The sequence below is a fragment of the Nannospalax galili genome, unplaced genomic scaffold (genome assembly GCF_000622305.1).
Source record: "Nannospalax galili isolate Female #2095 unplaced genomic scaffold, S.galili_v1.0 scaffold571, whole genome shotgun sequence".
Taxonomy (NCBI): domain Eukaryota; kingdom Metazoa; phylum Chordata; class Mammalia; order Rodentia; family Spalacidae; genus Nannospalax; species Nannospalax galili.
The window spans coordinates 498,194-522,224 of record NW_008330297.1 but is presented as its reverse complement, the minus strand read 5'-3'; the positions used below and the strand labels follow the sequence as shown (position 1 = coordinate 522,224).

General features: G+C 42.2%; 1 protein-coding gene across 4 annotated transcripts in view; it reads right to left on the bottom strand.

Moving 5' to 3' along the window:
* Cfi (complement factor I) overlaps positions 1–24,031 on the bottom strand; it is a 45,685-nt gene that overhangs the window by 11,747 nt on the left and 9,907 nt on the right. The window contains exons 3-9 of one of the 4 annotated variants that reach the window (XM_029568618.1): positions 20,148–20,424; positions 17,034–17,187; positions 12,241–12,419; positions 9,209–9,322; positions 8,867–8,977; positions 3,501–3,527; positions 129–173 (exon numbers count right to left, since the gene is read on the bottom strand). In XM_029568618.1, coding sequence (XP_029424478.1) covers positions 129–173; positions 3,501–3,527; positions 8,867–8,977; positions 9,209–9,322; positions 12,241–12,419; positions 17,034–17,187; positions 20,148–20,424 — 907 coding nt within the window. Of the gene's footprint in view, positions 1–128; positions 174–3,500; positions 3,528–8,866; positions 8,978–9,208; positions 9,323–12,240; positions 12,420–17,033; positions 17,188–20,147; positions 20,428–24,031 lie in introns of all 4 variants that reach the window. The other 3 variants (XM_029568616.1, XM_029568623.1, XM_029568628.1) reach the window with 3 other exon arrangements.

Below are 24,031 nucleotides of genomic sequence, written 5' to 3'. Positions count from 1 at the left end.
AAGACAAAAGTGAATTTCTGCTTGAATCAATTACGTCTAATACATGCATACATACTGTATATACACATATGACACATATGCGCGACATTAAAATACTAGCTGTGATTTCCGTAAAAAAGTTAACTCACCTAGGTCCATATTAGGAGTCAAATTTTCTGTAGCTTCTGTTTCTCCTATGAGAAAACAACACAAATTCCAGGGCTTAGAGTTATGCTATAGAAAAATCCAATCATTAAAGTGATTTAAACTTTGATAATACTTTTGTCTTAAAACATGCCGTCTTTTTTAAAAAGCAAACTGACTTAAGCACGTCATCCTATTTCCTTCTGATAGCTAGGCAATCGTAAGACGCTAGATGAGCCTGTGGAGATTCCTGCTGGTGAAAACTGGGGGCTTCCATTTGCGTGGTTTGAGTGGCGAGACTCATGGGGCTGAGGCAGAATGCTCAGAACAGAGGAGAGCTTCTCTCTCAGGTCTTTTCACTTACACTTCTTTACACAAAGAAGAGATTAGTCACCCGCTGCTACCACGGAGCCGAGTTGACTTTAAAAAGGGCCTCCTACATTGCACATTAGAAGCCACTTCCCTCAGGGGTCATGCCCGTAGAGAGAGCTCAAGGATTTCAGTAGTGGGAATGGCTAGCTTTATGATCTGGGATGCTGAAGTGGAAGAAAAAGGTGCCTTTCTTCCTTAGATTTTCACTTAAAGTTACATGGATCTTTCCATTCTGTCATCCTAGAACACTTTGGTGGACAGGATCACGATCCCTCTGGCCTGGGGATCCAGAGGCAGATTCCCATCAATATGGTGCTGTGTTTGGGATGAGGACAGAGCTGAGGACACAGCAGCCCAGAATGCCAACTTTACTTTGTTCCCAGATTTCCCAAATTCTCGTCGGAATAAAGGATACCTGAGTCTATCAAACCACGCACCTAAGTTGTGTTCTAGGGCAGGAAAGGCTGTGCTCAGTGGTACTCACAGAAGAATGCTTAGGAATCAGAGGACTCAGATATTAACATCAAATGTTCAGCAAAGGAAAGTAGGAAAAGCCCAGTGAAGCGGAGGTGTCCTGGGTGTGGGAGGAGCAACACACAGCTTAGAAGCATGCGCCTTGAAAAGAATGGTTGATAGCTCTGGTTAGATGAAAACAAAGGACTTTAAAACTCATTCATTCATTCATTCATTCATTCATTGTGTGTGTGTTGTATGGGTAAGTGTGGGCACATATATAGAAGTCAGAGACAACTTGGGGGAATTGATTCCCCTTCCACTATGTAGGTCTGGGAGATTGGGCTCCAATAGCCAGACTTGGCTGTAAGTGCTGCCATCTTGTCAACCCAAAACCAGTGTTTTCTGCTTAACATATTTCACTACAGATAGTGTTAATCGATGGATGGATGACAGAATGGAAGAAGATGTTTGAAATATTTGAACCTGGTAAAGGATTAATATCCATAATGTAAAGGGAGTTTCTGCAAATCAGTGAGAGACTACAATGAAAGAAATCTGAGAAAAAAGTCAGATGAAGAGAAAAAAACTCAAAAAGCTGGTAGACCTGTGAGACTGCCCTGAGCCGTTGGTTATTATCAAAGTCCAAGTCAGTAATTAACAATGCCTTCACTCGCCAGTTGATGACTAGCACAGTGAAAAGCTAGATAATGCCAGATGTTTGTGGGATGAGCAGACAATGGAGGCAGTGCTGCTGGAAGTGAAAACTGGAACTTGACAGCTCTGCTAAGGAACATCCAGGCACTACTTGTCAGTTAAGGAAATGCACATTTCAAGACCTGACAAGAAATCCATCCCTCGGTAAGAAGATACCAATCACAGAGTGATGGAGGGCTGATTGTTCGTTGCTGAGAAGATGGAGGAAACTGGGAAAAATGAGCATGCATTTTGCGCGGCAGCTAGAAGCAACGGGGTAGATGAACACACAGCACCAATAGAACCTTAATATGTAATGCTGTGGGCAAGAAGGGAAAGGGAGCATGAGCTCCACAGCACAACGAATGAGAGATGTGCACTCACAGGATAACGCAGACTGGGGAAGAAAGGACACCAGCGACGGACATGCATACCAAACCGCATGAGAATGGTTGCCTACGTGGGGAGGAGAGAGGGAGTGAGGCTATGGTGGGGTGGAGATAGTCAAGAGGGGCCTAGCAGGAAGCAGGCATGATCGCATACAGACCTGCGCAGAATCAGTAAGTCATCCCCTGCCACTGAGGTGCAAAGCTAGGGAGGGAAGAAGAGGGGAAGGGGAGGGAGAAGAGGAAGGAATGGATGAGCAGGGGGACGAGAGAGCAGCGGCCTCAGGGGGCAAAATGACAAGTCAGATGGGGCGGAAGGAACAGGGTAGACATTGAGGGCAAGGGTTGGTTCTGAGCTGCTCAGTCTCCCAGGAATCCTAAGAAACTAAGGAAGAGCATGAACTTTTCGCATTAGGTGGGCTGGGGACACAAGTCGTTTTATATAAATAACTAAGAAAAAAGTGGCTATGAGAGGGGTGGGAGGCGGGGAGATAAGCCTGGAAGAGAATCTGCTAAAATACGCTTTGCTTGAAAATGCCATAATGATATCTAACACCATGTATGCTCATTTTGTTTTATTATTATTTTTTTTGATATTTTATTTTATGTCTGTGAGAGTTTTGCTCACATTTTAAGTGCACCTGTTCTGTGCAATGCTTGCTGAGGCCAGAAGTAGGCATTAGATCTCCTGGAACTGGAGCTTCCAATGGTTGTTAGCTGCCATGTACACTGGGAACTGAACCTTGAGCCTCAACAAGAGCAGCCACGGTCTTAACCCCTGACTCATTTCTCCAGCCCCATCATGTGCTATTTTGCCTCATTTCTTTTTAATATTCCAATATTTTAGTAAAAATGTTGCCTTGATCTGAAGGCCCAAAGCAAAACAAAACATAAAACCAAATATGTTACTGCAGCAAAGCATAGCTTTTAACTGAAGAAAAAAAAAAAAGCTGCACCATGTCATTATACATGTACTCAAAGCGCATACATTTAACCTTGAGCCTCAACAAGAGCAGCCACGGTCTTAACCCCTGACTCATTTCTCCAGCCCCATCATGTGCTATTTTGCCTCATTTCTTTTTAATATTCCAATATTTTAGTAAAAATGTTGCCTTGATCTGAAGGCCCAAAGCAAAACAAAACATAAAACCAAATATGTTACTGCAGCAAAGCATAGCTTTTAACTGAAGAAAAAAAAAAAGCTGCACCATGTCATTATACATGTACTCAAAGCTGGCATACATTTTATTTTTAGTAGAATTAGAGATTTTTTAAATGATTTATTTATTTTTATTTGTACAAGTGTTTTGATTGCCTGTGTGTGATGTTGATGAATGCCAGAAGAGGGCAGTAGAGCTGCCATGTGGATGCTGAGACTCGAACCCAGGTCCTCTAGAAGAACAGCAAGTGCACTTAACCCCTGAAACTTTCTCTAGCCCCACAAGTTTTCTATTATAAAAACAGATTTACCTTGATGAATTGCAGGATGTCTGTCTCCTAAAGAAAACACAAACCAAACTCACTATAGCAGAGATCATTTTTATTTGAATGTATCATAGGCAAATCTTTGATAATGCAGAAACAATATAACAACTTAAAATTAATGCTACAAAAAGGTAAAAGAAAGCCATATAGCATGCCATCTTATCTTGGCTTTAATTCTAACAAGAGCTTTATCTCTCACTTAAACCAAGTGCATCACAGCAAGGCAATTATTTTAAGTTTAAAAGAGATGAGTATTTTAGATACATGTGTACACATTCTCAAAGCAAACTTACTATACAATTATACAAAAGTTATAACTATTTCTATGTGCTAACAAGGGGGTTCTTTTAAAAGGCCAGTGTAATCAAAAGATAATCCAACCCTGCTTTGATTTAGTGATTCTGACGTGGCCACTTAGAGGCCAACGGGTGCATTACCTCTCCATCTCTGCTCTCACTTGCCGTTTCTGTCTTTCTAAAAAGTATTTTATCTATCTATCTATCTATCTATCTATCTATCTATCTATCTGTCTATCTGTGTATGATTATATTGCCTGCATATGTGTAAGTGCACCTGTGTCATGCAATGCCCGTCGGGGTCAGAGGAGGCCGTCAGACCCTTAACTGGGGTTAAGGACAGTTGTTAGCCACCATGTGAGTGCTGGAAATTGAACCAGGATCTTCTATGAGAGCAGCCAGTGCTCTTAACCACTGGCCCCATCACTTGCCTTCTCTTAAAAGGGAGAAAGTTGGAACCATTGCTGAAATACAAAAGGTGGAGCTTGCCCTAATGTACATGAACTCAAGTAACAATGGTTCACTAAGTGCATTTTCTGCTGCAGATTCAAGAAATTTATAGGAAAATAAGCTTTCAACTGCATTTTTTCCTGAACTAGAAAATTGTGTCCATTGGCCTTAATATTTTTTATTTTAAATGGGAGAGGGAGGGGAACAAGAGGAAGAGGTGAGGGCAAAAGGCCCAGATGTTACAACACTGGAGGTGAAACTGTAGGGTTTTATAGCAAAAAGTCCCAGCTTACTGTCCTCCTATCTATAACTTTTCCTTTCTCCCTCTCTTTACTATGGATTAAACTATATTTAATAAACATAAGGTGTCACTCCTTAAATCCTCATATGCCATTTAAAAGAAATGATGTAATTTTATTTCTTTATAATTATTATTTTGGAATTGTATGAGTGTTTTGCCTGCAAATATATGTGCACCCACATATCCAATGCTAGCAGAAGCCAGAAAAGGGCATCAGATCCCCTGGGACTGGAGTTAGAGACAGTTGTTAGTCACCATGTGAATGCTGGGACTAGAACCTGGGTCCTCTGCAAGAACAACCAGTGCTCTTAACCACTGAGCCATCTCTCCAGTCCCCAAGATAGATGATATAATTTGAAATCCTTAAAAGGAGAGTCTTTAAGAATTGATTGTCCTGGCTGCCTTTCCAGTTGCTGTTATAAAATTCCCCGACAAAAGAAACTTAAGGGTGAAAGAGCATATTTTAGCTCACTGTTCTGGGTCTATCATAACAGGGATGCCAAGGTGGCAGGAGCTGATTGGAACTGACCGTATGACATCGGTGTTCAGGAATAGAGAGCAATGAATGTCTGTAGCCTATACTCGGCTTCCTATATTCAGTTCGCTTTCTTCACTCTTACACAGTCCAGGATCCCCGGCCTAGGGATAGTACCACCCACAGTGGGCACGTCTTCCCACCTCAATTAACCTAATCAAGATACCCTCCCACACACACACCCATAAGCCAACCCTCTCTAGACTATTTTTAAACACTGAGACTCTTCCCAGGTAATTCCCGAGTCCCAATTGTGTCAAGTTGAGAATGAAAATGGTTACACCAATATTAATGGAAATTAAAAATTGTAATAAATCTAACACTGGAACATTAAGTAATATTCAAACATAATGTCAAGTCATTTATATATTTTCAACATTTAATGCTTAAGTGTCCTAGGACTCTGGAACATATAAATAAATAGGTTCTACTTTCAAGGCGAATACTGTTGATAAGGACAAGTATAAAAAGTATAAGAAACAGTTCAAAGTACCTCAGTAGCTGCTGGAGTGGCCTGGCTCCATGCTAGGGAGCTTTCTGTGCTTGGGTTCCCACTTTATGCTCTATGACGGTGCATCAACAGCTTGAAATCACACATGACGCAGTATTAAACTGGCAAAAGCTACATGCCTGGGGCTTCCTTCTCCCTCTCTAAAGCTGTTAAACATTTACTGGCAGAGCCCCGGATACCTTCCACAAATTGAGAAGCTGTCAGACACTGCTCCTCCTCCTCCCTTCCCCAGTCCTATCCTCATTTCTCAGGCCAGCACCTTGTAACTCACCTTCCCTTCCCACTCATTTGCTTTCACCCCTCCAATCAGCTGCAAATCTTGCTGGCTTACCTTCAATGTATATCTAGAATATATTGAGGGAGGTCAATAAAAGCAAAGCATGACACATCATAATGAAACGTACTGTTTTGTGTACTAATAGAATTAATTTGAAACCAAGCCAGATACGTACACACACATAAACACCTCCAGAACCTGAGTGCTCCCCACCACGACCCTCCTACCCACCTGTCCTAGGCACGCTCACCTCTTCCCTAGGTTGCTCCAGGAGTTCCTGAACTGATTCTTTGCTTCTTGCCTTGACTTTTATAGCCCATTCCACACTGATCTGTTGTGTGACAAAAACCCTCTGACCAAAAGCAACTTAGGGGAGGAAGTTGGATTACATGTCCAGGTCACAGACCTCACTGAGGGAAGTCAGGGTAGGACCTGAACACCGATAAAGGCCGGCGTACTTGCTATTCCACATAGCCTTACGAAGAGGAACATCAGAAACCATGGAGGACTACTCTTGCTGGCTCATTGCAGGTTATGTTTAGCTACCTTTTGTTTTTCTTCTTCTTTTTGAGACAGGGTCTCCCTGTAGCTCCAGCTGGCTTGGAACTCACTATGGAGACCAGGCTGGCCTTGAACTCACAGAGAAACGCCTACCTCTGCCTCCCAAGTGCTGGGATTAAAGGCGTGCGCCACCACGCCGGACCATTACTTCGCTTTTCCACACATCCCAGGACCACCTGCCCAGGAAATGGTACCACCGAGAGTGTGCCTGGTCCTCCTACATCAATTAACAAACAAGACTGTCCTCCACAGTTATGGTCCCGTCTGATCTTCGGACTCTCTCAATTGAGGGTCCCTTGTCAGGTGACTCTAGGCTGTGTCAAGTTGACAATTAAAGCTGATTGGGACACTCACCCACCAACCAGAGTAATCTGTTTAAAACGTCAGTGAAATCAGGTCACTCTGCTCAAGGTCACATAGTGACCCCTGTCCATTAACAGGCTTTATTTGATCTTCCTCACACTTCTGCCTGCCACACTAGCCTCCTTGCTGCTCGTTCCTCAGATGTACTGGGGGTGTTTCTGGTTTAGCAACATCGCACAGGCTGTTTCCTGAGACACTCTTCTGTAGACATCTGCCTGACTGGCTCCATCATTTCTTTCAGCTCCTTATTGAAAGTCCTCCCTGTGCCACTGAAGTTTCAAAGCTCACCCCCTGACAGCTATAGTCTCTGTCATTATTTTTCTTCAAAGCACTTTACAAATCTCATTTAATGTACATGTGCTTGTGTGATATTCGCCATTGGGCAATGTGTGAATGTGAGGGTCAACCTGTGGGTCAAACTGAGACCATCGGGCTTGGCCGCAAGCACCTTCACCCGCTGCGCTGTCTCACTCTCGGCACTTTGGTTTACTTGATGCTTTGTTTGTTTCTGTAATTTTTTGTCTTTTCTTCCTCAACTGAGACTTAAAATCCAGAAAAGTAATTCTTTTTTAATTTATTGAGATAAGTCTTGCTGTGTAGCCTTGGCTGCCCTGGAGCTCACTATGTAGACCACACTGGCCTCAAATCTATGGCCATCATCCTGTTCACCTCCAGAGTGCTTATATTATAGGGGTATACCTCCATGCCTGGTTGGGGAGGGATTTGTAAAAGTTATTCACTATTGTGACCCTGGTGCCCAGAACAGAGCCAGACACATACAGTAGAAGCTTAATAAATAAATGTTCAATGAGGAATAAATGAATATAATACTGAGATTTTTCCTCCAGGAAGTAGGAATGGAAGCAAAAAGTCTGGCACAGAATACATACATTGCATTGCATTGCATTGGTAGAAATGAGACAATCAGACAAAAGATGTCTAACCAAAGTCTGAAGAGTTCATGCCTAGAATATCGAGCCTTGAATCTAATCAAGTCCATGAATTCAGAATAAGGAACATCGTACAGGAAAGTGACCTACATCACCAAAAGAACAACAAAATTCCAAGAGATGAGGAAAACTAGGGTGAGAAGATTGGGGATAGGCTTGACTAATAAAATAAATTTCAAAAATGAATAACAATAAACAATATTTGTGTTCTTGGGAAACCTGGTTTGACTATATTAAATCAAAAGAACTTTTGTTTGAACTAGGGAAAATCTATTGTTTGCTTGTTTTTGCTTTTTCTTGTTTTGAGACAGGGTCTCTCTGTAGTCCCAACTGCTTTGAACTGGCTATGCAGACCAGGCTGGGCTTGACATCCCAGAGATCTGCCTACCTCTGCCTCCTGAGTTGCTGAGGTTAACGGTGTGTGCCACCATGCCTCAAACATGGCTATTATTAAATAATGATATGGAGGGCTGAAGAGATAGCTCAGCGGTTAAGAACACTGAGTATTCTTTCAGAAGATTGGGGTTCGAATCCCAGCACCCACATGGCTGCTAAAAACTGTCTATAACTCCTGTTCCAGGGGACCCGACAGCGTCTTTTGTCCCTAACAGGCACTGCACTACACGGGTGCACTTACCTACATGCAGGCATAACACTCATACACATAAAATAAAAATAATAAAATATTTTTAAAAGTAGAGCAATACAATTATAAAAAAATGTTATGGAGTATTTTTATTTTCAGACATACGAGAGAATGAGTTAATAAACAGTGTTTTTATCATTAGAGATGTACAGGTTAAGTAACATGATATCTGAAATTTGTTTTTAAATACTTCAACAAACAGTAACTATTATAGTTGGAAAATGGATTCAGAGGAGATCATACTAATAGTCTGTCTTTATTGATCGGTGACAATTTTCTAACAAAAAGTTCTAAAATAACAAGTTTATACAAAGAAAGGACCATTTACTGTTCTCCAAATGCTTGCTCCGTTATGGGCCTGCTGTTCCTCTTGGGTACGGCTACTTAAGATTACAACTTACCTAAAGCTTTCTTCACAGTTCCTGGATTCAGTAATGAAAAAAGAAGTCACTTCAGATTACCTTTACAACCAGTTTCGTCTTCCCCTGTGATGCAGTCCACTTCACCGTTGCACTTATAGTGGCTCGGGATGCAAACACCAGACTTGCAGAAGAAACTATTACCTCTGCAACCTGTGCAGACACAAGGAGAAGTTTCTTCCACTGCTTAGCACTGGGTGCAGTAGGGGCTGAGGCAATGTGGGTCAGTGGGAGAGTGCTTGCCTAGCATGTGTAAAGCCCTGGGTTCAAGCCCCAGCACACACATGCCCCACCCCAACTCTGCTCTCACAGAGTGGAATCTTGCATACCGTGATGACTGACTTAAGAGTGCATGCGGGGTCTGAGAGCTGGGTGTGCACCGACCTGTACAGCATAGCTCATCACTTTGATCTCCACAGTCATTTATGCCATCACATGCTCGCTCCTGAGGAATGTGCTTCCCATTCACACACTGGAAGGACTGGTTTGTTGGAGAATCTGTAAAGCAGGGATTCTTTGTGAATTTATTCATGGATTTGTGGTATAAATATCCTTGACATATTTTGAGATGAGTCACTACAATAAAACTCTGATTTCCAGAAATGATATAAAGTAGTGGTGGGTGTGGCATACTCCAATAATCCCAGCACTCTAGAGGCTGAGGCAGAGGGCTCACTGCAAGCTTGATGTTAGTCTGAGACACATAACAAGACCCTGTCTCAAAATACCAAAATAGACAATTAATTAAAAATTATATCAACAAAGTTGGATATGGTGGCACATGCCTTTAAACCCAGCACTTGGGAGGTAGAGGCAGGTAGATCTCTCTGAGGTACAGGCCAGCCTGGTCTACAAGATTGGTCTTCCATGCACTCTAAGTAAGTCATCATGGAAAGCAAGTTCCAGGCCAGCTGAGGCTACAAGAAGACCCTCTTATGAAAAACAAACAAACAAAAACCCCTTATATATCAAGAAATCAAACAACCCAATTTAAAAAAATGGGTTGTGGGCTGGGTATGGTGGCTCACCTGTAGTTCTAGCACTTGAGAGGCAGAGGCAAGGCAGAACTGTGAATTAGAGGTCAGCCTGATCTACAGAGCAAGTTCCAGGCCATCCCAGGCTATATACTGAGACCCTGTCTCAAAATATCGAACCAACCAACCAAAAAAAAAAAAAGAAAAAAAGCCAAACAAACAAACAGTCTATGGAGCTGAAGAGAGAATTCTCAAAAGAATACAAATGGCTAATACACACTTTAAAACGTGTTCAACATCATTAGCCATAGGGAAATGTCAATCAAAACTCCTTTGAGGATTCAGTTTCACTCCAGTCAGAACGGCTATCATCAAAAAAGAAAATTACAACAAACGCTGATGAGGACTTGGGGAAAGAGGAATCCTTATTCACTGCTGATGGGAGTGTAAATTGGTGCAGCCACTAAGGAAATCAGTGTAGAGGTTCCTTAAGAAGCTAAAAATAGAACTTCACATGACCCACTGATTTCACTTGTAGGCACATTCACCCAAAGGATTCTATACCTTATGGCAGAAATACCTGTGCATGTGTGTTCGTTGCTGCTCTATTTACAACTCAAAATGGAATCAGTCTAGCTGCCCATCAACTGATGACCGAGTAATAAAAATGCAGCACACGATGGAATTTTATTCAGTCATAAAATCAAATTACGGGATTTGCAGGAAAATGGAATTAGAAAGTATTGTATTGAATGAGGTAATCCAGGCCCAGAAAGACAAATGCTGTATGTTCTCTTATATGTGGATCCCAGCTTTTAATTTATGATTCTGTGTTTGAATTGGAGTGCATGTCTATAGAGACCAGGAGCCAGGGGGCAAGTGAAGGCACTGAGAGGAAGACCTGGCAGAATACATGGACTATGGAAGAGAGGAGGGGATACTGGGCATGAAACGGTTAAATAGGGATGGGGTGGAAGGATGGAACCCCAAACATTAGCTACACAGGGAAGCATGCTGCTTATACTTTGTCCTAGTTTCTCCACTGCTGTGACAAAACAATCTGACCAATACCAACTAGGGGAGGAAAGGGTTTATTTGGCTTGCATCTCCCAGGTCACAGTTCATCAGGGAGCCCAAGGTAGGAACTCAGGGCAGGAACCTGGAGGCAGGAGCTGGAGCACAGGCCATGGAGGATCACTGCTTCCTGGCTTGCTTCCTGGACCCTATTCAGCCTGCTTTCTTGTGCAACACAGGCCACAGTGGGCTGGGCCCTCCCACATCACCCAGCAATCAAGAAGATGCCCTGCAGACATTGCACAGGCTGGACCAATGGAGGCAATTCCCCAATTGAGGCTCCCTCAACCCAGGTGTGTCAACTTGCCACTAAAGCTCTCCAGCAGAGGCTTTATTGTCTTGATACTGTACTGATGTGGCCTCTACTCCTGGGACGCACACAGGCAGTGCTGTTGCCATGTGCCACAACCCTTTTTTCTTAGCACTGGCAAGGGTATGATTTTATTCCTTAGCATTATACATGTGGCCACAATATTTCAAAGTTAGGATGGAGGAGCAAAGTGATGGTGCCTCCTGGGAGACGGAGGCAGCAAGGCGGCCACTTGCACATTTTAAAGAGATGTGCACAGTATATAAGAAGGCAAACTCCGGGCTGGAGAGATGGCTTAGCGGTTAAAAACACTGACTGTTGCAGAAGACACTGGTTCAAATCCCAGCACCCACATGGCAGCTAACAACTGCCATGGAGTCTGTAACTCCATTCCAGGGGATCTGACAGACTGTTCTGTCCTTCACAGGTATTGCACAACATGGGTACACTTACCTACATGCAGGCAATACACTCATACATGAAAAATAATAAATAAAATATTAAAAAGAAAAAGAAGTAAAACTCAAAGAGACGCTGAGGTACAGCTTCATATCTGATGGACCCCCACCCCCACTCCCACCCCTGGGGTAACATGAGACCAGATGTTCAAGGAAGCAAAGAGGCAGATAATTTTGATTCCATATAGGAACCTAGACAGAAGTAATATTTGAGTGTCAAAAGAGGAACAGTGGGGGGCTAGAAAGACGGCTGCCCTTGCAGAGGACCAAGTTTTAGTTCCCAGCACCCATGTGGTGGCTAATACCTATAACTGCAGTTCCAGGGGATCCAATACCTTCTTCTCGTCTCTGTGAATATTGCATGACACGGGTGCACTTACATACATACAGGTAAAACGCACATACACATACAATAAAGCACATTTAAATAAGGAGCAATGGGGAAGAGCAGTAATCCAGGCTCTAAGTTCCCAAACCTAGTAGAGGTGACTGTCTGCTCGACCGACACCTGGCTGTCAGTCACAGATTAATTTCTATAGGCATTTTGTGAAACATGCAACATTGACAGGAGGGAATGCATCCGTCTAGTGGTCTACCGACCTGCATCTTGGGTGTAGCACACCACACCTGCAAAAGCCTGGTAAGCCGCTGTTCTCTTGGAGAAAGTACACTCGGCCAGACTGGTCTCTATTCCCCGGCAACGTACTTGAAGACACTCGGTATGGCTTACATGGATGTTTCCAGGCAAATGAAAAGTTTTTTTTGTATCCAGAGCACCCCTGGAAACAGAATAATTGAAATATCATGGTATAATAATTAGTTTCTTTTTACAACCTTAACTGTAGGAAGTGAAAGCCTAGAACAAATTTCTCTCATTTTCTAGAAATTAGTTACAGATTGAAGAAAATATTAACATTCTCCGAGCCTTAATTCCTTCATTCTCTTTGGTTTTGTAAAGATTAACTAAAATAATCTATATAATTCAACTAATCAGGGTTCAAAACATGGCAAGGACTCAGCAGATTGGCTTTTGAACTTCTGTTTCTTATTAAAGAGGCATGTTTCCCTCTCACTTGATGTTGACCACCAGTGATGGTCCCTCCTTATCATGGATCCTGGTCCCTCCTTATCATGTAATTTATTGTCTATCCATGACAGAGAGAGAATTGCCTTGGTCAGAAAATCTGGAAGTATACATCAGGAAATGTCCGCACAGATTTACCATGTTTTTGTTTTGGGAGTTTTTCCACCTGCCCCAGCTTTGGAACCCTTACCTAGTTGATCTTACTATTACTTAAAGTTTGAGAAGCTGCTATTATTATTGTTGTTTGTTTGATTGTTTGAAGACAGGGTCTCCCTGTAACCCTAGTTGGCCTGGAACTCCCTATGTAGACTAGGCTGGCCTTGGTTTCACAGAGATCAGCCTGCTCTACCTCCTGAGTGCTGCGATTAAAGGCGTGCCACCACAGGGGTTTGGGAAGTTATTTTAACACCGGGACAAGACATTTCCATTAGGCTTTTACAGTAAGATGCATCTTTGATTCAGCCTTGACAGTATGAAGGTATATTTTGTCATATTTTGTCATTTTCTCTGTGGAGATTAATTTTAATTGTCAATTTTGATATTCACCTAGGTTAGGAAAGTACACTTCCGGGTGTGTCTGTGAAAACATTTCCAGAGAGGATTGGTTCATGAGGGCTCTGACCTAATGACTACAATTCCTTGACAGGCTTGCAATGTGATAACATACCCTGCAGTGGTGAGAGGTTGGAGGTGGAGCGAACTTAGAGGAAGTAGGTCAGTAGGAGTAGATCCTAGGGGTCATATCTTGCCCATGACCCCTCTGGTCTCTTTGTTTTCTGCTCAACATATGGTGTAGTCTTTACCACAAGTTTCTACCACCATGATAATGTGCCTCGCCACAAACCTAGAAAACATGGGGCCAGCGGTGGTGGGCAGAAGCCTCTGAAACTGGGCCCAAAATAAGTCCTTTCTTTTTAAGTTCTGATACATTTCTGTCACTGGAATGCAGAAAGTAACGAATACAACAACACTTCTTGGGCTCCTGGGTTTGTTCAGGGTCTGTGAAAAGAATCCTTGGTTCCCTAAAAGCTCAGAGACATGACTCACAGTAAGTCTTCTCCCAGGACACCTGTGCTCTTCCCTGCTTCTCTTCAGAAGTAAATGAGGAAGACAGGTTTTAAAAAGGGTCAGCAGGGATGCATCAGGTCAGTGGAAATACAAAATCAAGTACTAATTGCAGTATAATAACAGGGTAATTAGAATGAAAGACAAGACGGGAACCCAGGCCATTTCTAGTTATTCTGAGTCCACAGTGAAGAATCAGTGTTGTGATAAGGTGGCTCCGTGAGAACAACGGGCCATTAGGATGTTCTGGTAGGTAATAGGGAAGTAATATGAAAACTTTTACAGCCTAAAATTATTATAGTATGTATAATAAATGGGGCCATGATGTGGCGCAGTCAGTCGAGTGCTTGTTTAACAGGAACTAAGTACTGGGTTTCATGCTCAGCACTGAGTAATTTTTGTCTGGTGGTGCGAGCCTGTAATCCCAGCATTTGGAGGTAGAAGCAAGAGGATCAGAAGTTCAAGGTCATCCTTGGCTGCACAGTGAATTTGAGGCTAGCCTGGGCTAGCAAAGAACATTTATTAAATGACCAAAATGGTTTCTTAGGGCAACTTCATTGGCTGAAACCAGAGAACTCTGTCCATGAACATATGCAATCTAGGACAAAAGAAGAATACCAAGAGGCTAAGAATGAAGAGTTTACCAATAGATGGGAATCATAGGTTGTGGGTCACAGCTATGAAAAGTCAGAAAAATGCAGTGGCTCAATCTGCTAAGAGACCCACCATGAACTACTGGCAGATTCAGCTTTAGAAGAAAATTAAAGGCAGGATGAAGGCATGAGATGAAGGAGGAACAAGCCAAGGACGTGGCAAAAATGAAGTAAGGCTGAGTGTGCAGTAACAACACCAGGGGCTTAAGAATTAGGCAGCATTAAATATTGGAAACTTGACAGGCTAATGGCCTTTTTCTGTAATTTCTAAAGAAGGAGAGACTTCCTAAGCCAAGGATTGATGATATCAGTTCTAAGGTAGTCAATAAGTAATAAAATACTTAATTTCTAAGCCAAATAGAGTAAGGTAAATAGGAAGATTTTGTTATATTTCATTATTCTTATTGTATGAGAGTGTTGCCTGTATGTGTGTAAGTGCACCTGTGTCATGCAATTCCCGTGAAGGTCAGAAGAGGGCATTGAATTCACTGTAACTGGAGTTATAGACAGTTGTTAGCCTCCATGTGGGTTCTGGAAACAAACCTGGGTCCTCTACAAGAGTATCCAGTACTCTTAACCACTGAGCCATCTGTCCAGCCCCATGAGAAGACATTTTTAAAGATATTTATTAGCCCAACAGATTAGAAAAAAAAAAAAAGCAACACAGGAAAAGAAATGTAGGCAGTAAGGCAGAAAAAGACAGGGAAAGCGAAGCCAACAATGTAGGCAACCCCAAACCAGTAAGATGTAAACTCCAGGTAAAGGTGACTATAGATTGGAATTTGAAGACAATCTAGTGGGACTGGAGAGGTGGCTCCACAGCTAAGAGCACTGGCTGCTCTTGCAGAGGACCCAGGTTTGGTTCTCAGTACCATACGGTGGCTAACAACTGTCTCTAACTCCAGTTCTAAGGGATCCAGCATACGCTCTGGCCTCCTCAGGAACCAGGCATGCTTAAGTTCCACATACATATATGCAGGCAAAACACTCACACACATAAAAAATAAAAATATAAGCAAATCTAGGTATGAGTGTAAAGAATATACTTCTATAGGATGGGAGAAAATCTTTGCCAGCTATACATCTGACAGAGGATTCGTTTTGAGGCCTTACAAAGAACTCAAGAAAGTAAAGGTCAAGAAAACAAATAACCCAGTCAAAAAATGGGCTATGGACATAAAGAGAGAATTCTCAAAAGAAGAAATACAAATTGCTAATAAATGTTTTCAAAATGTTCTACATCATTAGCCACCAGGAAAACTCAAATGAAAACTACTTTGAGATTCCATTTCACCCAGTCAGAATGGCTATCAGAAAACTAAAACACCAACAAATGCTGGTGAGGGTGTGAGGGAAGGAACACCCTCATCTACTGTTAGTAGGGGTGTAAATTGGTGTAACCAGTTTGTGGAAATGTGGTTCATACTGTGGAAATCAATATGAGGTTTCTAAAAAAGCCAAAAATACAACCACTGTATGACCCAACTGTCCTGGAACTTGCTATGTAGATCAGGCTGGCCTCGAACTCACAGAGATCTGCCTGCCTCTGCCTCCTGAGTGCTGGGATTAAAAGTAATTATAGGTAATTATACCTAATTATAGGTACTTTAAAGCAACAGAAAGAAACCATTGTATTCATTTGAAAAGCACTAAAGAAACTTCAAAACTGCACATGGATCAAAATGAAAGTGTATTAAACATTAGATGGTATTATGAACAGATCAAAAAATAAAATATCACTTGTGGAAACCTATGCCCTACAAATAAAGCATTCCCAGAGGGAGATTACACCTGAAATATTTATGTTAGTCAAGAAAGGACAATTGAAATGATAAGTTAAACCTTCAATTCAAGGGAGAAGAGAAACAATCAGTAAGAAGGGCTGGAGCTATATTGCCTGGCACGCATGAGGCCCAGATTCAGTCCTTAGTAGTACCTCCCTCCAAAAAAGAGGAAAGAGGAAAATTCAATAGGGAAAAGGGAAGAGTTAATGTGGCAACAATGACTAATGATGTAGAATTAAGAAATAAGATCATTTAAAGAACAAAATTGTAGGCTGGGCGTGGTGGTGGCGCACAACATTAGTCCCAGCACTCGGGAGGCAGAGGCAGGTGGATCTCTGTGAGTTCAGGTCGAGTCTGGTCTACATAGTGAGTTCCAGGCCAGCTGGGGCTATAGGGAGACCCTTTCTCAAAAAGACCAAAATAATAATAATAATAATAATAATAATAATGATGTAAATAAAGTACAAAAATGAAAAAGACCAACAAATCTCTGAAAGTCTGACCAAGGAAAAAAGAGAACGAGTATAAATAAAGAGCATCAGATATGAAAAAGTGGACATAATTCTAGGGCAGCCAGAAGTGTATTTAAAACTGTGGACACCTCCACAGGATTCAGTGCAGACAGACAGGTGCTCTGTGCTCAGCAGGGCTCCAGGAGCCGGCAAACGTGGACGTGGTCAATCCTAGCAATGCTGTGAGGTGCGTAGTCAACATTCTCAGGCCACATATGAGGGATTACACAATCAAAAGTAAGCAGTTGGAGTAATCAGACTAATCCCAAGGTAAGCCTTCCATACAAATACTCACTCCTGAAATCCAAGTTCAAAGCAGGCCACATTGGCTTCTGTCAGGCTCCAGTCATTTTTACATATGAACATTTTTTCATCATGGTCCACAAGTTTTACTTGAACAATTCCCTCTGAATCTCTATCTCCATAACGTAAGGAAACAATAAATTTTCCTGAAATGAAAAACCCAAGGATGAGCAATATTCACATATTCAATCCCCCTTTTAATTTGTCTTTAATAAAATATCTAATTTCAAATTGACTTTGACCACCATAGTGATTCTAACAAATGATAAGCAAATACTTTGTGAGTGCTAATTATGTATCAATGACTGTGTCACTAAATGCTCACATCGACCCTTAAAGATTAAGCTACACAGAAACGCAAAAGACCTCCACAAGATCCTGAGAGTTAAAAATTCCAGCATGGAGGGGGAATGGGTTCCTGATGCCCCACCCCAGCTGAAGAGCTAGTGGCAGTTCATGACTCAGAAGGCAGAACAGTCATTTGTTTGGGGAGGGGGGATGGTGACCATTGGTAGGTTTCCCATTCCCCAGTGGATGCCTCTCCACATACCCTGATGGCTAATTGAACTCTATGAGAGATATCCAACATGAAGGTGGGACGGAGATGGGAGGTGTGTGTGTGTGTGTGTGTGTATGTGTGTGTTTGTGTGTGTGTGTGTGTGTGTGTGTGTGCACTGTGGGGACACCTAGGAGGATCTAGAGGGAGTGGGGGATGGATATGACCCAGATATATTGTTTACATGTATGAAATTTAAAAATAAAAAAAGATAGGTCTGGAGAGATGGCTCAGCAGTTAAGAGCTCTGGCTGTTCTTCCAAAGGACCCAGGTTCAGTTCCCAGTAACCACATGTCACCTAACAACTGTCGCTAACTCCAATTCCAGGGGATCTGATCTGACACTCTCTTCTGGCCTCCTCTGGTATTGCACACATGTGGTGCCCTTACATATATGCAGGCAAAATACTCATACACTAAAAATAAATAAATACATTGAAGGCGAATGTCTTAAGCATTCCCATCTAAGTTCAGAAGTGTCTGTGATAACTTGGTATCAGAAGACAGTGATTCTGAGTTTTGCTGTGATAGCTAAACTTTAATAAGCACTTTCTGTGGGCCAAGCACTTTGCAAAGAGCCTCGTGTGCATCATTTTATGACTTACAAATATTTCTACTGTTTACACTTTCCAGATGAAGGAACTGGGTCCTGAAGAAGTCATGTAGTTTGCTGATAACAGCTGGGATTGGAGGAGCTTGATAACAAATTTGAGTGAGAGTGAGGTCTCTAATCCTTTTTAATGTTTTGATTCTTAATCTCAAACACTCCACTAATTTGCACATGTGCACACCCAGGCCCTAGATTTCTCATTACATTAGTCACCTGGGTGACTCCACAAGCTCCCTGCCTGCCATGCTAGGTTTGTCCCAGACCAGCACCATCTCCAACTCCCCTTGGATAATCAGTCAGTGGGGTCAGGCCTGGGTGGGGGAGTAGGAAGGAGAATAAGGGGAAGATGTTAGGAGAATTTGCTGAGGCTAGAAATCTGAAGGGTGATCTGAGCCATAGTAGATTAAATGAGTGCCAATCTCTAAGACCTTTTCACTGGGTTCTGAACCAATAGGATGGCCCTGTGAATCGTCCCTTGAACCAAGTCGAAGTGAGAGTGGGGGCAATTCTAAAGGATTGGCTCCACTTGGAGCCATGTGCACTCGGGAAGGCTGGAGTCTGGCGACCCCTAATTATCATCTCAATTGTAAGTGTCTAAAGACAGCTTCTTAAACTGTGAGTTTGCTTAATTGAATATAGAGCAGAAAAATTTGGTAAAAGGGTTCCAAACACACAACCAAAAAATGCAAAATCAATGTGTAATGAATCTGAGGTGTTTCCGGGGAGTTCACCCAGGCTGCACCTTGTGGCTTCACTGCTACCTGGGTTCTGAACACACAGCATGCACAGTTTGTACTGAGCATGTGTCATGTCATGCAACACCAACCATCCTGATCTGAAACACCTTGGACAAGATTCAAGAATACTGCAGGCTATGAATAGCAGTGTTTTCACTGTATGTAAAAAGTTTATTTGCTCATATAGAAATCTAATGGTTTAATTACAGAAAACAAAGACTTTTAATATTTTCCTAACATTATCCCTCAGCATGTAAGTATTATATTATTACATCTTTGGATTGTATTCGGTTAGAATGTTTGATTTTTAAAAGGTGCTGTTTGAGCCAGGCTAGCTGGTGCTTGCCTTTAATCCCAGCACTTAGGAAGCAGAGGCAGACCAGATGGATTTCTGTGAGGTGGAGGTCAACCTGGTCTACAGAGCAAGATCCAGGCCATCTGGGGCTACAGAGAGACCCTGTATCCAAAAAAAAAAAAAAAAAAAAAAGTTGCTGTTTGAGTTCTGACTTCAGTTTTATCATTATTTTTAAAAAATCATTAAATGGGGCTGGAGAAAATGCTGAGTGCTTAAGAGCACTTACTGCTCTTGCAGAGGACCCAGGTTTTGTCCTGCCCACATAGTGGCTAGTATCTGTCCCTAACTTCAGTTTCAGGGCATTTGGTGTCCTCTTCCATCCTCTAGGAAAAAACTCACACACATAAGATGAAGACAAATGACACACTTTACAAAATTATTAAACAAACTTTGGCTTGGGACCAGAACTGAATTTCCAACACTTTTTGAAATGGCCCTCTGGTGTAGTTACAATGGGATGCCATGTTTTGGTGATGTTTAAAGGAAGACTGACCCTTAGTGGACTGGAACAGGTCAGAACCTGTTCTTTCAGAATTCTTTTGGAGCTGTGCTTTCAAACAAGGGCTCCCTTTTTCCATTTTTGAATCAGTGCATCCAGCATGAAATGGGGAAGTAAAAGTCTGAGAAACATTGAAGATACTGTGTCCTGAAGTATCAAACATTCAGGCAAGATTTAATGCTTCAGGTAAAATGAAGAAGCTATCCTATTAGTCTGCAAATTTGTTTTCATCTTAAAAAAGAATTGTAAGTTTTATCAGGACATTTCACAGAAAAAGTACTTTTTAAGTGAAAGCATGACATACAATTGCCCTCTTTATCAGAGTAACTCAGCACTCAGGTTTTTCCTACCTTCTGCTGTGCATGTGCCATTATTTAGGAACTTTGTCCCTGGATGAAGACATTCAAAACTCTTCTGATGACAGTATGTCGGGTATCTCTTTCCATTCGTTGCACACACTGAGGTGCCATTCCTTGGGCATTGGTAAGGGAGTTTACAAACACAGGTTCCATCGACACATTTCTGCCATGGCTGGCAGAAGACTTTGTTGCAGGAGCGATGTGTATATTTTTGCAGTAAGCACTTCTTCTCCACCAGGTCTTCTGGAGGTGGGGCTGCTGCTGAAGTCTGCTATAAAGCAGAAAGAAAACACTGACAACAGACTAAAGCGTTTTTCCTCTCTCAGAATCTGAAGTAATGAAGGAAAACAAAGCAGGCTCACCTGCTGAACACACAGCTGAAGACGGTGCAGCCTGGTGGTTTAAGAGCCCGACAATCCTGACTGCTGGCCCCGATTTGGGGTACTCTGGGCAAGTCGCCCTCATGAAATGACAATTTCCTCATCTATACAATGAGGATAATATCTCCTCCTTTTATTTTAAGGATTAGAAGCAGCAGTTGTACAATGTTTGGGACGTTCCAGGCATGCCCTTAATTGGACCTATTAGAAGGCCACCATAAAAGTTGCATTTGATCAATGAATCTCAGTGTCATGCTAAAGAGTAACTTACTTCATGCTGAAGACAGCCTAGTGGAATGGATTTGATGCCTCGGTCCTCTGGAAGAGCAGTCAGTGCTCTTAATCGCTGAGCATCTCCCCGACCCCTTTAGCAATTACTAGTATAGCTTGTCGACCAAGAAAGACAGTCTGTCTCTTTTAACTGCTGCTGCTTCCCTGCGATGTGGGCTCCCTCCCCTCTTGACCCTCTCCTTAATATTTATAACAATGGAGCGATTTTTGTGAACTCTGTCGTTTTGCACAGGAAGCTATTTTAGACAGTGATTAGAAAGGAGATAAGAGACATGGCGATCTCTGACCTTGACTTAGCCCCAGTGTAGACAGGAGCCTGACCTCAGGGCTCTTTGTCACCTTGCCTTTTCTGTTTTTCACTTTTAGTCTTTTAAAAAAGGAAAGAATGATAATCATCTATGAACAAAGCCAGAAAAAGGCCACCACTGCCCCCTCAACCGTTTTTGTTCTCTTGAAATGGGGTCTCCCTGTATTTCCCAGGCTGGCCTTGAACTCCTAATCCAACTGCCTCAGTCACTAGAGTAACTGGGATTACAGAGCTCGCTTTTCCTTCTGGGGCATTGTTAGAAGCTCCTTCTAGCCAACTGTGATTGTAAATCATTTTGCCTTTCTGATCCTGTTTCCTCTAAATAAAAATAATGTCTCATAGGATCAAATGAAAAGAAAATATGAGAAAACACAAACATTTAACATCTGCAAATGTTAATATGATGACAATTGTGAAAAACTGCTAATAGTCCCAATTTTCACTTCATTCCTCAGCTGTGTCTCTCCCTGGGGGTGAGTTGTATTCCCCTGTATTTTGACTCTGGGCCTCGCCATGAGACTCAATAAAGCCAATGGAAAGTTACCCACTAAACATGAATAGAGGACCATCCCATCTGGTCCTATTGTAGATTAGCTGGTCCCTGACCAAGCTATAGATTTATATATTGAATAAATTTGTGCACCAATGAGATTTTGTGGTGACTTTATAATTGCAACACTAACCAACTGGTATAATGATGTCCATGGAAAACACTTGTAAAGACTAGGTAGAAAAAGTTAAAAAAGAATACACAATGTAAAGCTTTGTTTCTCTTCCTGAAATACGCTGCTTGGATCTCGAGTTAGCACTCAGATTGGAAATCTGGAAATCGTCCTGTCAGAAGAGCTTTAGGCCTCCTTGGCTTTAGTTTCCCTCATCACAGTCTTCACTAATAATGTTTCTCTCTCCTTTGAATGGTCCATTCAGCCTGTGTCACCCCCCGTGGCAGAGCTGCTCCAGATGGAACTGATGCCCCAGGTACCCACAACTGTTCTGGTGAGATTAAAGAATGGTAAAGGAGAATGCTTCTTGATTAGTGTTGCAGTTGGCATCATTATCTGTCTAGGGGTACTGCTGGGTTTGTTTCCCCAGCCAATTAAAGAATAAGAAGGCAGGAAAAAAAAATCTCAGACCGGCAGAGAGTAACAATCAAACAAATTTATATTGAAAGATGAATCACATTCATACACATACATATACACATTCATACAAGAAGATGAAGCTCTCCACAAGTGGATTGGAAACAGAAATTCAGTGCCCCATGGGGAGAATCTAGGTTTTAAGGGTTTTAGTTGTTTTTCCCTTCCCTGATTTTGCATTAGTCATCTCCAAGCTGAGATGTTCAGGGCTACGTGATTCCTCGCAGGCCAGTTGAAGGGGCATTTAAAAAAAAAAAGGTTGTGGCTGGAGTTGGCTCAGCAGTTAAGAACAGTGACTGCTCTTGAAGAAGATCCGAGTTTGGCTCCCAGCACCTGCGTAGTGGCGAACGGTGTGTCACAGGAACTGTCCTGTCTTCATTACTCCTCAGTGAGCCTGTTTGCTTATTAGGGTTTGAGTCCCTTACATTAGTACTTAATAATGAATTGTTCCACTTTACATATGGAAGTCAATAGGGTCATTTATGGTTTTGGTTGGTTCTTTGCTATTATTATTATTATTATTATTATTATTATTTTCAGTCCTTCCTTTCACAGGATTAGAATGCTGTGGGGAATTATGGGAAGATGGTTACACAATGTTGGCAAGTATGGCGGGACTCTGTATATGATGTCTAACCACTCCAAAAAACAGGAAACATTGTTTTAAAATCAACTCCCAGCCGGGTGTGGTGGTGCATGCCTTTAATCCCAGCACTCGGGAAGGGAGGCAGAGGCATGCGAACCTCTGTGAATTCAAGGCTGGCCTGCTCTTCATAGCGAATCCAGGCCTGCCTCTGCCTCCTGAGTTTTGGGACCAAAGGAATGTGCCACTGTACCTGGCAATTCCTTGTATTTTTAAAGAGGTCAGCAGTGTATATTTGACTTCATATTTTATTCATCAATCCCCTAAACCAACATGATTTGCAACTAATGGGTCTACAGCCAAACGCCCAATTTGATCCTTAATAATGAAAGGTACTGCTTAAATTCGCTCAACAGAAATTGTTTTAATTTTTATTTCTATCATCAATATTATGAGAACCCTCATAAAAAAGCCAGGGGTGGTGGTATTCATGTGTAATCCCAGCACTGGGGAGGTAGAGACAGGTGGATCCCTAGGACTCTCTGGCCAGTCAGCCTCACTTTAATGAGGCCAGTGAGAGACTCTGTTCCCCAAAACATTGGGGTGGGTAGCACCTGAGGAGGAATGACATCTGAGGTGGTCCTCTGGCCTCCTCATACACACTCCCACAGAGCACCCCCCCAAGTGACTATGTGGACACATAACATGCACATGTGCACATGTACAAAGAAGTTCTATGGCTAAAATCATTCTCTAAAACTAAAATAGCATACTTGGTTGAACTAATAAGATCATAGAAGACTGGCAAACATAGACGTAGATCAATATGATCCACCCAGGACAAAATACACAAGTGCCATCATCTTGGCAGGAATTTCTTTAAAATGAGAGTGAAAGCATAGGCAACAGTACAAACTAGAGCTATGGAACAATGCTGCAGAAAGCTAAAAGGCTGCACGGACCCCAGCCTCAAAGGCAGCGTCTAAAAGGATCTGCAGCACACAAAAAATGCTTACAAACCATACGTCCAATCAAGGGTTAATATCTACAATGCAGAAAATGTTCATACAACTTGAAAGGAAAAGCAAATGCCCAACTTTAAACGTGGGCAGAGAGTCTGAATACACATTTCTTCAAAGGAGGCCTGAAAAGGGCCAGCAGACACATGAAAAGGT